General features: G+C 35.1%; 1 protein-coding gene across 2 annotated transcripts in view; it reads right to left on the bottom strand.

The window, feature by feature from the left end:
* The window catches only part of LOC106125773 (ribosomal protein S6 kinase alpha-4), a 75270-nt gene that overhangs the window by 42720 nt on the left and 17502 nt on the right, over positions 1 to 15048 (bottom strand). For both annotated transcript variants that reach the window (XM_013323112.1, XM_013323113.1), the window contains exons 3-4: positions 3887 to 4020; positions 2845 to 2929 (exon numbers count right to left, since the gene is read on the bottom strand). In XM_013323112.1, coding sequence (XP_013178566.1) covers positions 2845 to 2929; positions 3887 to 4020 — 219 coding nt within the window. The remainder of the gene's footprint in view (positions 1 to 2844; positions 2930 to 3886; positions 4021 to 15048) is intronic.

Below are 15048 nucleotides of genomic sequence, written 5' to 3'. Positions count from 1 at the left end.
CTTCTTGGATGTATATTTGTTGCATGATATATTCAGAACGACTGCATGGATATCTCTGAAATTTGGCATAGATGTAGAAAATAGTCTGGAAGAACACATAGCCTACTAATTTAGTTTTTATTTAATCAGCGCGGACGGAATTGCGGGTGACAGCTACTCATAAAATATGCAATAAAGAATATTTACTCTCAAAAGAGCTCTATGTGCAATTTTAAAAGCTATGAAATATGGATAACCGAGCTTTGCCCGGAATTTGTTTTTTAAATTGTGTTTTTTGGAAATTATATTTAAGTATGAATTACTAATAAAATGATGAAATATGAATAATATTTTTCGATCTTAGCGATAGAAAAAGTTAAGTTTATGTTTAAGTTGATTATCGACAAAACACGAATAAAATGACATTTTCTAAAAATTATTCCTACCTAGATCGATTTATCGCCCCCGAAACCGACTGTATACAAAATTTTATGAAAATCGTTGAAGCCGATTCCGAGATTCCAATTATATATATACAACAATTGCATATTTAAAGATATAAGATATAGCAAATTCATATACACAGTAATCATTCGATATTGTTCGATATATCCATCATTTTATTTTTTCATGAATAGAAGAATTTACTTATTTGTGTTCATTGTAACAGCCTAAGATAATAAGGTTATTATAACTTAGTACCCATTCTAAGACTTCATCAGTGTGAGTAAGAATGGTATAGCCCCGTTGGATTCAAAACTAGTCGGTGCCACCCCCAAACGAACATACGTGTTTAAGCTGTTTTTATATACGTTTAAGATGTCTCACGTTAAATAATCTACATTATTATCCCTTAACTAACAAAACAATACTATGGTTAATATTAATTAATAATTCTGTTCCGTACTACGGCACCACCGGCGTGGAAGCAGCGCGGGGGTCCCTTTCAGACCTCACCCGCCGCGCTCCCTCGCACCGCGACCTTCAGTTGCGCTACAGCACTCCGCGCGCCGACACATCAATCATATTTGTCTATTTAGTATATCTTTCATTCTTATTACAATCATCAGCAACCAACCAGCCTTTCATTACAACATACAGTCCACTCGCTCAACATATGGTCCTTCGAGCCGGATTGAACCAGCGATCTATGGATCGCAGTCCACTCGCTCAACAAATTCTGTCTGTTCAAAACTTAACAACAAATTGTCGCAACCATCAAAACAGATCAAAATGTACAAAGAAATACACAATAGACAGTAGTTGGTCTACAATTATAACAAACTACAAAGTAATTGCCACCTTAAAACCTTCACAATAAGGTGTGTTGTCCACAAAGGGGGTCAATTTGCGTAAGTCTAGACTCCCCTTGACCCGCTTGTTCGTAGTATCGGTTATAGAACCACATCAATCATGCTTAGCCATCGTCTAGATCGATTGTTTGACAGACAAGACAATAAGAACACCGAAAATCTTTTCACTTTTAGTACCACTGGTTACATAACTTTCATAGTGATACTTAACACGTTCATTTATAAACAACCTTGGACTCCCTTATCCAGGTTCGACTCTACAGTATAATTTATTTAGTCTTTCTTAAAGAAAGCAATTTCTACTTTTAATAAGTGAAGCATCTTATCCGATTGTCCTGACAGTCGTAGAAAAAACAAATAAAATGAACATATAGAATATTACATGCAGATATTAATTTCATAGTAACAAAAGTGTGTGTCGTACTGTTGAATGCAATCGTTAAAAAACATATTATATATTCACTGGCCAAAGTATTCATAAGTAAAAACTAACTCTCGACCACCTGATCAGAAATCCGTACTCTTAACTATTAGGCTATTGGCGTTATATTAAGTAATATTGGACATTAAATAAGCCCGTACTTTATAAAAGGATAACGTTTGTCCTTCATAATAAGTCACCTTGAAACCGAGCCACCACCCCTAGGGTATAGGGACCTTGAAATATATTTAATAGTCATCTATTTATAATATAAAGAACAGAGTCTCGACATTGTTAAGTAAAGAGTTCTTATTGTCGAAAAACTGGTATAAAAATTAAATCGCAATAAAAAAATTGTACATCTTACTAATATTATAAATGCGAATATTTACATTGATGTTTGAAGATATCTGCAGAACGGCTGAACGGATCTCGATGAAATTTGGCATACATATAGAAGAACATGTAGGCTACTTATTAAGTTTTTCCCAAGTCCACGCGGACGGAATTGCGGGCGACAGCTAGTATTTTATTAATAAGTCATTTTGAATTGTCAGTATCATCTAGTTATTACCAGGCGATGAACAAGATATATCAAGAGACGGAATTGCAAACAACAAAAGACATAGTCGAACCTGGATAAGCAAGAATTCTCTATAAGTGAATCATTGTCCAGTACCAAAGAGCAACTTCCATAAGCAAGAACCTCGGATTTGGTTACGCTACGAGAAAAATATCGCAGTCCCCTCGACTCTTGCCTATCTAGCTTGGACTGTACTTCCAAATACAACTTACGACAACAAAGTATTATAACAAACATCATTTTTTGTTAAATTCAATTTTTGCTTAAAGCAATCTTAGGATAAAAATAGTAATCGAAAGACTTAGATAAAATGTTTAGTAGATGAAGGATAAATTTTGAAACTTCCTACATACAAGTAATTAAAGATCGAGTATAAGTTTCGGCGGCAGATTAGTGTAGCCACAAAAACCCTTATATTAAATTAGCGATATCATTATCTCTGTTTTATCAACAAGAAAGAAAGGGACAAAACTATATCCCCAATTACTAAGCTAATGCAACACTCAATGTCATAGTCAAAGGATAAAATACGTCTGTATTGCACTTACCTAATATTAAATGTAGCTTGGCGTCTGTTTGAAAGGCGTAGTGTAGGGTGACAAGGAAAGGACACGCTCTCACAGCTTCCAAAACCTGTCAGAATAAAATTCTAGTTACATTCAAATTAAAAAAGAAACAGCTCTTAAAAATACAACAATAATCAGAGAAAAAAAATTAGCATACATTGGAGCGTCAGTGACTCAGGGGTTAAGCCCATGACTTGAAATCTGCAGGTCCTTGATTCGAATCCTACTATATACTAATGTGTTTTTTGATTTACGTATACATATATCTGGTTACGTATACATTCTTACGGTGAAGTAAAACATCGTGATGCTACATATATCTACGACTTAATTCAAAGATATGCGTAATTCAATCCGCGCTGGGTCAGCGTCGTTGACTATGGCCTATGGTCGGGGTCCCTCAGAGGGGACGTATAGCTGATAATAATTATTTTCAAGGAAGAAATTATAGGTTGCTCATAGCATCTAAGCACACTTAAAGGTGCATTTCCACTTGCACTACCTACTTAATACAATGTAAGACATTATTTAATAGTTTAGCAGTAACAGTGTTACCAACATAAGAACAACGTATAGTTAAATAAGTTGATTGAAGCCTGTTTTGTTCGTACATCTAATCTTATAAGCGTTGATAGTTGTCGGGTTACCTTACAGTATTTAACCCTTATGTTAATACAATTACAGGATATAGGGAATGAATACTCGAGAATTTAGTTTTTAAATATGCAAAATATTTATCAAACAGAGGCATTTAACGGTCACTAAGGACGTAATTACGTGACCAATAATCCCTGCAGAAATAATCTTATTAATATTGTAAATGCGAATGTTTAAATGGATGGATGTTTGTTACGAGGTATCTCCAAAACGGTTGTATGGATTTGGATGTAATTTGGTACAGCTGTAGAACACAAACTGAAGGAAAACATAAGCTGACTATGACTTTGTTTTCTTTCTACTAAGTTACTTATAGTCTGTTTTTAAAGTGACGAAATTCACAAATGTTCTGTGACATAATACCAACCTGTCTTTCGGTCCTCGTGTGTTCCGCGGTCTTCAGTTTCTGTACAATTGAAGCTTTCTTCAATACTTTCATCGCGTACAGTTTGCCCTCGTCCACGCCACATCTCTTTCTAACTAGGAACACTTTCCCGTAAGCTAGAACAAGAGAGAAGATTAAAGTTAGTACCCGTAACTAAGTTTTAGAATTATTTACCAAGTTAACATTGTTTGACAACAAAAATATCTTCCTAAGCCCGTTCCTTCATGCTTTCTTTTCAATGACGTTATATAAAATTCTGATTTTACAACAAAAAAACATATCTTTTTAAAATTTCTCAAGAGCATAGAAATTTATTTAACTTTAGTTTTAAGTATAAAGTGCCTTATTCTTAAACAATTACCTTTCCTATAAACATATAAATTGGCCTGCTGTATATCGTTGATAAAGTTTGAATATCGATTTAAAATTAGTATTCCTACTATATAGTAAATCATCCTGTACATCGAGCCCTGTGATCGAGACGGGTAAATACCGGATATATCCAGTTACGAGTCGCGCCAGCTGTCCGGATGAGATCAAGCTTGTACTCACGGAATGTTGTGTTGACATTGACTTACCATCTTACTAATATTATAAATGCGAAGGTTTAGATGAATGGATGGATGTTTGTTCGAAGATATCTTCAAAACGGCTACACGGATCTTATACATCATAGTTTGGAAGAACACATAGCCTCGCATATAACTTTTTTTTTTTAAATTTGCTTGGAAATCTCGGGCATCCGCTATTGAGTTTATAAAGAGAAAACAATAATGTTTGAACAGGTATTTTTAGTAATGAGGCATGGTATTGTCCTTTAATTGACCTTTACAAGATTTGGTCTTATTATCTATAGTAGCTTCACTTAACTTGTGTAGACAGAGGAAGATAGAGTTAAGAGTCATCTGTATTTTATAACATAGAGATTTTGTCATATGTATATTTTCTCAATCAAAACATATATTTGTCGAGCTTTTTATACATTCATCTATTTTTGACATAGTCTAAGAGAATGACAGTTTTAAAGTAAGTAATCTTCTCTAGTGTGTCATTCAGTTGTTTTTAATTTTTAATTTCTACTTACACAATACAACATTGAAAAATAAATCGTAGATCAGCACGCACGATGAATTGTAAATAAGGACTATATTCGTATACGTATTTTCATTTCCTAACAACAGTGAGCGTGGCATTTGCGCAAAAAGCTATAATTAAAAGTGCGCTTTGTCTGTGTCGTGCTAACGACTGCATTGTAGCGGTTTGGTTATTCCTCATTATTAGGATTGTAGCGAAAAAAACTAGAAAGCAACTAACACCGGTTAGAAAACCAAATAGAAATCCTATGAATTTAAACTGATCATTGCCGCAAAATTAATGTATTTTTTTATTATATCCATCATATAATTTCTAAAACAAATACCAAAAAACTCCACAATATTTTAAAAGGAAACGATGGAAAGGAGAAATGGATTTGACGAGGAGTGGACGCATAGGAAGATGAAATACCCTTTCTGGGCGTTGTTCCGTCCGTCTATCAAAAGTAGGCAAGGCATCTGTTACAGTAGATGTCTATGGACAGCGGTCGCTTCGCCATTTCGGCGAATTTAATATAAAAAATGCAATAACTCAATGTTATATTAGAAGTCTTACGCCTATACAATTCTAATTCCTACTCCAGTTCAGTTTTTTATAATATAAGGTAGCAAACAAGCAAGGGGCAGCTGAATGGTTCCATCCAGTAGGGTAAGGACCTCCTTCCTCATCGATCCAGAGTAAACAAAATCAAAGTATCCCGACCTAGACGGGTCGTCCACCTCGCTTTCTTGTAAATTTCCAAAAATACGCAACAAGTACACTGCAGTCGACCTTACGTGAATCTCAAGACGAGGTCAGGTGTAATCACTTTTGGAAGTCACAATGTACAGTCGCATACAAAAGTTCCTGATAATTGAACAAAGAAATAACAACAATATTATCTCTTCTCACATATGCCTTGCGATTATGCCACGCACTTCATAGACGCAATGGAAATATGTAAGTAATCTGAACTAAAAACCGATTCAACTTGACATTATCTTACTAATATTATAAATGCGAATGTTTAGATGGATGGATGTTTGGAAATATCTCTGGAACGGCTAAACTAATATTGATGAAATTGCGTATAGATGTAGAACATAATCTGTAAGAACATATAGGCTACTCATTAAGTTTTTTTAATACCGAGTGGATGGAGTCGCGGGTTGCCGATTGTCATCTATAAGACATATATTCTAATAGTAAAAGATATCATATGATCGTATTTCCTACGAACCTAACATTTAGTTGCCTGTGTTTGACAAAGAGTATGCGCAGTTCCATAATATTTTTGACAAAAGTGCTTCCAGAACAAAATACAATAAATAACAACTTTTACAAAATCATTTATGTACACGAGTGTACCAACTGCATCCAAAGGACGCAAGATGACGCTGACGAGCCGGAATCTCGAGTTAATTATAAACATTATACAAGTTTTTTAAACCGTGACCTTTCGAAAGGTTTAACATATGTAGGTAACATAGTGTAATCGATCTCTCAGGGGTCAAAATATTTATTTAACAAAGTTCCACAATAACATTACGTGAGATGATATGCATTACTTTCTTTATTTTTGAACATCTGTTGTATATTTAACAACCAAGAGATTGGTTGAATTCCAGTCTTGCTATAGACCTTAATCAGGTAAATTCAAACATATAAAGGATATACACAGGACATGCCACTAATGTATTTTAACCAATGTACAATAAAATTTATTAACCAATCACCGTTGGTTACTGAGCCCTGTCTATATCTTTGACAAAACAGGTATAACAATATGTTTTAAACGTAGCTTCAGAAACCCACGATCAGAATTATAGAGTTTAGAAGAATGATTGAAACAACGGATGATCCGATACTTAATTTGAAGGAAACCACACACTAGATTCTTCTGATCTTTTTACTCCGTAACCATACGAACATTCTACATTTTTAAAATTAAGGCTGTCGCCCCGACTCCGTTTGCTTGATAACTAGTCTATGTGTCCTTCCAGACTATGTTCCATATGTATGCCAAGTTTCATTGAGATGCGTTCAGCCGTTAACACAAACATCCATCCATCTAAACATTCGCATTTATAATATTTCATCATATATCGATATACGATAAGCAAGTATCCGATATCGCAGTTCAATAACCTAACAAGTTTCGGAGAGGGGCGATACAAAGTCAATGTTTTCCATCATTCGGGAGCAACGCACAAACGATGCAAGGACGGTCACTGAACTGCAAACGTGATCGACACACATTGAATGAAATTATAATATAGGTTATAAATTGCCCAGTGACAGTGAGCCGCATCTTTTTCAGCTCATGACGTCACCGAAATACGTTAGCATATTAAAACCAAATCTCGATCAGCCGAAAAGACACGTGTAATCCGAACAATCTTTGCCCAAACCATACTAGATACAGACGAGAGGTGACCGACTTTACACTACAGTGAAAAATATATTAATAACCAATTTGTGTCACGAGACATGACAGCATTTCAAAGTTCCAGGATACCAGAGAAAAGTGTTATTAACACCAGTCTACTATTAAAATGTATTTTTTATAAGATAAGAGAGCTAACCAGCAGTCGGAACACTGAAGTGTTCAACGGCCTTGGACATCTGGAATACCAGAGGAAACCTAGATGCGTTGCCGGCCTTTGAGACGCTCACTTAAAGTATCCTATGTCATAGCGGTTTTGAAATACTGTCGAGAACAGACTATTCCACAACGCGACTATTCCCAAGTTGAAACCCCTCATTTTTATAGCACGAAAGTGAACAATATAACATGACAAAATAGTTGCTATACTCCACAATATTGTCCTCATTAAAACTTGCAAGCAACGAGGCGATAATATGCAAATACACATTACTTCGGCAAAGGACATTGACGTATGACGTACACCAATTGTTACTTGTAACGAGTACAACAAAATAAATTAGATGTATCGCTTACATATATTCCAAAACAACTGCTCTTTGCGGCGTCTCAACGTCAAAAATTCAACGCTAAATTACACAAAGTTTCCAAAATATGTACAAAATAATACAAGGATTATAAGATAGGTGGTATACTATTTAACTAGCTGTGACACGCGACGCCGACCGCGAGGAATAGAAAAAAAACTTAAGCGAGTAACCTATGTTCTTCCAGACTATGCTCTACGTGTGCCAAATTCCATCAAAATCCGCTAAGCCGTTCGGGAGATACCTTCAAACAAACATCCATCCATACGTCCATCTAACCATTCACATTTATAATATTAGTAAGAAGAAAATACAAGAATAAATAAAAGCGAAATGTATAAAAAATAAGTGTCAGTGTAAGAAGATCTTCAATCATTAAAAAACCAAGGCATATTTTTTATAACCATTGTTTCACTTCTATGTGGCTTATTACGTCAAAAAAATCCACTTAACCAAGTTCCAAGGTTAAGAGACCGTAATCTACAGATTTCAATATCAATTAATTTGAATATATAAAACTTAGAGATCTTAGGGCTCTTCAAATAACGCAGGACGAGGACCTTACGAGGTCGCTAAGGGCGAAGACCTTAGGGGTGCGTAGCCGACCTTTGGAGAGCGTCTTTTCAGAGTTCATCCCTTATAGGCATTTAAGGGCAACGAATTCAGACATTGAACCGGTTTTTAAAAGAACACGTGTTATGAATAAGCTTTTTCAACTGTGACCTAGACTTGTAAGAGAGTAAAAGTTGACAGAGTTGATTTTACAAATCTCAAATTTCGTTCACATCGATTGTATAAAGCACATATCACAAGCTTTTAAATTATTCAAACTTTCGTGAGATATTGTACTAAACTGAAATTAACACGGCTAAACACTTACGTATATTAATCCGGTGGCGGCACCGACTAGTTTCGAGCCCATCGGGGGCTTTCATCAGGATGAGTGGTACTGGTATTATTTCGCGGACGCGGCCCGTCGCCACCGGACGAATATACGTCAGTGTTTAGCCGTGTTTATATATTAGTTTAATATCACAAGCTTATTGTATAAATCCGGCTTTCACAAACGGGGTGGACATTTTACATAAATACCTCGTTTTATAAAATGTCTTATATATGATTGTCGTTAGTACCATCATGGTGACCATCAGACCGCGTCTCTTACAATAATAATTGTAGCCTTTATTAATTTACAAAAGAAAATGCTATATAATAGAATTAAATCTCTTTCCTAACACTCATCAATATACAAACATCATATTTGGTCTAGAAACATTCAACTTTTATCTTAAATCACCAATATTATAGACGGTTTAGTATACACGAGGTAAACAACCCTAAGAGCATCTGCCCGAGTGGGGGCTGTGGGAGGGGGCACAAAAAACACGGCACCTGGCCCCGTCATCGGCCCACAATGTGACCCCGGACGATCTCTACTCTACTGCGTACAATTTTATTAATTTACTAGGCCATCTGATAAATTATTATAAACGTGAGAGACAGATAATGTCTTTGGAATAATATTTGGGCAAAATAATTTAGCCACTATAAATTATAGAATAAAAAATATCATCGAAAATTCCAGAAACATTCTCCATCTCTTTCTTTACCGATTATCAGCCGTTAACTCTGTCTCGTACAATCAATACTGACAAAGCGTGAATTTTAATATTACCCTATATAAAGATAAAAGGAAAAAACAAAAACAGATAATATTTACTTGGCGCGACATGAGAATTACCAATTCCGACTCTTTCTATCACATGTAATTAAAGCGAGACGGGTTGGTAAACGTCATAGATCAAGCAACTCAGAGACTACATACGTAACATTTGTTTATGTTAATATCAGTACATTGACTGTGTCACTACGCAATAATGTTGCAGTACTACAAATAATCAAGAACTCACGTCGTTGTACTCTGTGGGAATTTACAAAACAAATGGCAACTCAATCTGCAAAGCCTACGAATCTATTAGCTTGCCCGCAACTCCGTCCGTGCTGTATAAAAAAAATAATTAGTAGCCCATGTGTTCTTGCAGACTACGTTCAGCCGTTCTAGAGTTACCTTCAAACAAACATCCATCCATCTAAACTTACGCATTTATAATATTAGTACGACTTATGCTACAGGAGATCATAAAAGAAGGAACACATATACCCGATAAAACTAAGCCAAATCATTGACCCTTATACGACTATGATAAAATTCACATGACCAATAACCGTGACCTCTCACAATAATGACGGGACAAGCTAAATCATCGTTATAAGCATGTCATCATGACGTAAAATTGTACAATTTACTCTAAATTAAAACTTTACGAAATTACAAGCACACAACAAGCACACTTTTTAATTTTAAATAACTTTCATTACTTAAAGTGAAGAATCTATCCCATAAGTTACTTTTCTTAAAAAATGTATGAGTACAGACGCTAAACGTTACAATTTGACCGGTCAATTATGTCGTTAGCATGGATGAGCACAGGTGGCGTCGGCCAGTTGCTGCGGGCTCCAATCGCGTGCACCGTCACATTCACGCCCCGACCACGCAACAGAGCGGATGTGCGTTATGACCATTCGCCGATTATCAATGCAAATTTTTTACAACACATGGTCAGCGAGGGTGACTTTTTTTTCAATTCAAACCTTCACGAAGGTAGGGTCGTTGATCTTTGGCTTTTGAATTTGTTGAAGTTCTAATTATTAAACTAATTAAAAATGACAAAAAAACCGTTTATGCACTAATGACAGGCTTCCCATGATTTTTTTATTGATTGTTTAATGTATCCATGATATTTTATAACATAGGAACAACAAATAAGACTTAATTAGAATAAAAAGAAGGAACTTTTGAAAATTCAATTATTGCATTTAACTAAATACAAAAATGACACAAAGATATATTCCAAAGATTCACGATATCACTAAAAAGCAAAATTACGGCCGCATAAATAAATTTAATTCAAAAAGCTCTTAACAACGCGGTTTCCAGGATCTCAACTGCTTTGCATAACCCCGTCCATTTCACGAAAACCGTTTTTGTTAAAACCGCTGCAGAGAATCAGCATCTTAATTTGAGGCACTGAATTAAACAACGGAAAAATTTAAAAATCGCAATCCCAAGTATGAATGATGTTTAATTTAGACTTTCTACATGGGATATTTCCATAATTTTATGGACCTCCTATTTTATACTTTTGAATCGATAATGGCAAACTTCTTGGTCCTTAACTCATACGTCCTCACTGAGGGTCTCGGTGCCTACCCTAAGTTAGGGCTGACTAGGTCATAGTCAACCACGCTGACCCAGTGCGGATTGGTGGTTTTTTTTTATAACAGAAGGGGGCAAACGAGCAGCGGGAACACCGAGGTGTTCAACGACGCCCATGGACATCAGCAATACCAGAGGAACCGCAGATACGTTGCTGCCCTTTGAGGTAGTGATAAGCTGACTTAAATTCTTTCTTATAAAAGTGCGAATATTCAGGCCAATGTTCCTAATACTCGTTACATTTTAAAAAGACAAAGTTTTATTTTATTTATTGAATTCAACAAATGTCTTAAATCAAAGCCAAAATTATAACGTCCGAATTGTAAAGACGAATAATAATCGATGAGTAAAATAAAGAAAAAAAAGTTTTCGTCTTTCTCTTGTTTATGTTACGTACTGGTTATAACAGCTTTAATAATAAGAACAAAACCACGGAGTTCCGTTCTTTGTAAATTAACAAAAAGTAAAAGATCATATACAAAGACAATTTTACTCAATAGGGTGACCATGCGAATACATATTTCTTATATCTTTAGCACTTCCTTTAAAGATAAAAAGTAAAACTGTTAGAATTAAGGTAATTTTTTTTTTTATTTATAAATTACCGTGATATTTTCAAATATCACCTTTTATACTAACGAAACCACACGATTAATTGTTGTTACGTCTCTACTAATTCGGGATAACAATGACATAAAATCGGTATGAGATTTTAGATTTATTGTATAAAAAAAATTATTACATGGTTGAAAGCAAGTCTCAAATTTAACTATCCTACACTCGATTCATTTAGGCACAATGCGAAATCGAATAACGCCGGGCATTCGCTTCAGAGCGAGATAACTGAATAGGAAATACATACATTTGTCTCGCTCTAAATAACCGTGCGTTATTCGTATGATTGCGGCTTGTCTTAATGTAACTCTTCGTCGGATATGTCGTAGTATATCATGGTCACTGTAGCGTAGAGATCGAAATAACCATATCGGGGGCACGGCTAGGGGATCGAATGTTATCTCCAGCGCACGGGTGGTAGTGTCAACGCACTGCGCCCCTCAACTCTGAAGTATCCCAGACGTTTTGCATTATAACTAAATTTATACAGAAATATTTTGAACTGTAACATATACGATTAGTTTAACACGTTCAAGCCGATCAACCTAGCTAGATTAATTTCATACGAAATATACTAACATTAAATGTATAATTAATTGGTTTTTTTTTAAGTTAGATAGATGTTTCTTTGAAGATAACTCTATAACGGCTGATCCTGGAAGAACACATAGGCTACTAATTATTTTATAAATTGTGCGCGGACGGAGTCGCGGTTGGCAGCTAGTGTTTCACAAAAACAATAAAAACCCATACATCAGTCATGATGATATTGTTTAAATTAACAAGTAATTGATCAATCATATAACCGGCTTCGTTTCTTCACCATGACGATGCTATTTTGTCTTATAAGTATGCTATTTTATCGCCTTTACGACATAATTGGTTTAAGAACTTTACGTCAATTTTATTACTGGTTACATATACTCAATGTAAGATATGTTAATCTGATGATCATCTTGTTTACCATTACAAAGCGTTATTGCATTTCCGTTATCAAAACACAAAAAAAATACTACAATCCCTCTCATTTCTCGTCATCACATAACTATACGTCCTCACCGAGGGGCTCGGAGCCTACCATAAGTAAAGGGTGATTAAGCCATAGTCAACCACGTTGGCCAAGTGCTGGTTAGTTGAATTCACACATATCTTTGAATTTCTTCTCAGATATGTACAGGTTGCATCACGATGTTTTTCTTCACCGTAAGATCATGAGATAAATCTACATACGTAAATCGAAAAACACATTGGTACATGGCCGGATTCAAACCTAGGACCTGCAGATTACAAGTCAAGTGCTGAAACTCCTGAGCCACATGCTACATGCGATGACGGCGATGAAATTACGTAGTAACATTCCCTTACACACAGTAAACAAACCAAATGATTCGAACTTCCAAAACTAACACCTATCGTCCTAAATTATCAAATTAATTGTCAACTCTACTCTATTGTAATAAAGTTTAATTTTAACACAAATTTGTGTAACTTCGACACATGACTTGTGAGATGCGCAAAGCACATGCGCCGAATGATTGAGGCAGGTCAGTGACCAAGCAAATCGTTGACATTGCAAGTTACGAGATCGAACCCGAAACCCGACACCCGGACGGACAGACGTTTCAATGTAAGATAATACGTAATTAAAAGATCACGCAACGAATAATGTAAAACATGAACGTAACAAAAGATTTAAAAGATACCACGAGTATACCTTTCATCAGAAAGAAAGATAAAGAAAAAGATATCATAACGAAGTAACTATTACTCGCTAATTGAACAGCGCCCTATAACTTAAATATTTTTTTAAGAATCGGTGTAGTTGTTTATCAGTTTATAAGGTAGTAACATTTTCCCACGACTCCATTCGCGCGAAATAAAAAAAACTTAACTAGTAGCCTATGCGTTTCTCTAAACTATGTTCCACATCTATACCAAATTTCAGCAAGATCCATGCAGCTATTCTAGAGATATATACTAACAAACATACATCTATACATTTACATTTATAATATTAGTAAGAAGTAAAGACAAACAAAAACAGGATACAATCAGTCCTATGTCATATAACTAATCAGACGAAACGGAAAAATCGACCAGAGGTGTCTTCTGTGTGGCGGTGTACCGAGTAGGATTATATACGAGCAACAGCCATATTTGCTGCTGATTCTATGTTTCATTTAATTTATGGCTTTCAGACGTAAGACCAACGTCCTAGCGACTTTATTAAAATACATATTTCAAAGGTAAAATAAACTAAATCTGATAATCGAAGCACGCAATGAAATAGAATTTAAGTAATTTTCTATCGAACACTTAAATTTATCCAACTTTCTTCGGCAAAGGAAAACTTCGTGATGGTCGAATATCTGTAAGGAAATTCAAAGACATGTGTGAAGTCAACCCGCACTGAGCCAGCGTGGTTGTCTATGGCCTAATCAACTCTAACTTAGGCTCGCCTTAGTGGCGACGTATAGTGAGCTGCTGCTGATAGTTAAGCACTTGAATTTAAAGTCACAGCACTGCGTCTATTTTAATCAAAAATAGGCTATCTCTGTAACGTACAAACAATATCAACTCATACGATACATATATTAAATCTTAAGCACATTTACTTTAGAGTTCAAATTCTTGTGTATGAAATTAATTCCAATATTGCTTCAACACGTGCGGTATAAATATATCTTTAAGCTGTATTTAAGTGTAGATTTTGTATAGTTTATAATAAAATTAATAATACCCATGCACAATAACATGAGACCTGGATTCAATGACGTCATAAAATTGAAGCAATAAAAAAAATTGAAAAAGTACATCCGTAATAGTACATTCGATATATTTACGTCTATTTATTTATTTAAAGACTCTTTTAAACTGGATATTAAAAACAATATCCATCTAGACGACCTTAATACAAAGGACATTTAAAATGCAAAAGTAATCAAAATATATTTACATAAAAAATCATGGTTAAAAATATTATAACTTTTATATCAAAAAGTAACCACAAACTTGTTTCAAAACATAGTTGTAAATCGACAAGTTTTCTTCGCATAAAACATGAGTAGGTTATTACAAGGTCGATCGCAATTAACAGAATTTCCTTATACCAGGACGTAAAATTAATAAGCGTCAAATTTATACTACAACTAGCTGTCGTCCGAGCAGGATTAAAAAAAAAATTGTCTATAACGTGCCCGCATGC

This window comes from Papilio xuthus, unplaced genomic scaffold (assembly GCF_000836235.2).
Source record: "Papilio xuthus unplaced genomic scaffold, Pxut_1.1 DF825783.1, whole genome shotgun sequence".
Classification (NCBI taxonomy): domain Eukaryota; kingdom Metazoa; phylum Arthropoda; class Insecta; order Lepidoptera; family Papilionidae; genus Papilio; species Papilio xuthus.
This window is presented reverse-complemented; position numbering and strand designations above follow the sequence as displayed.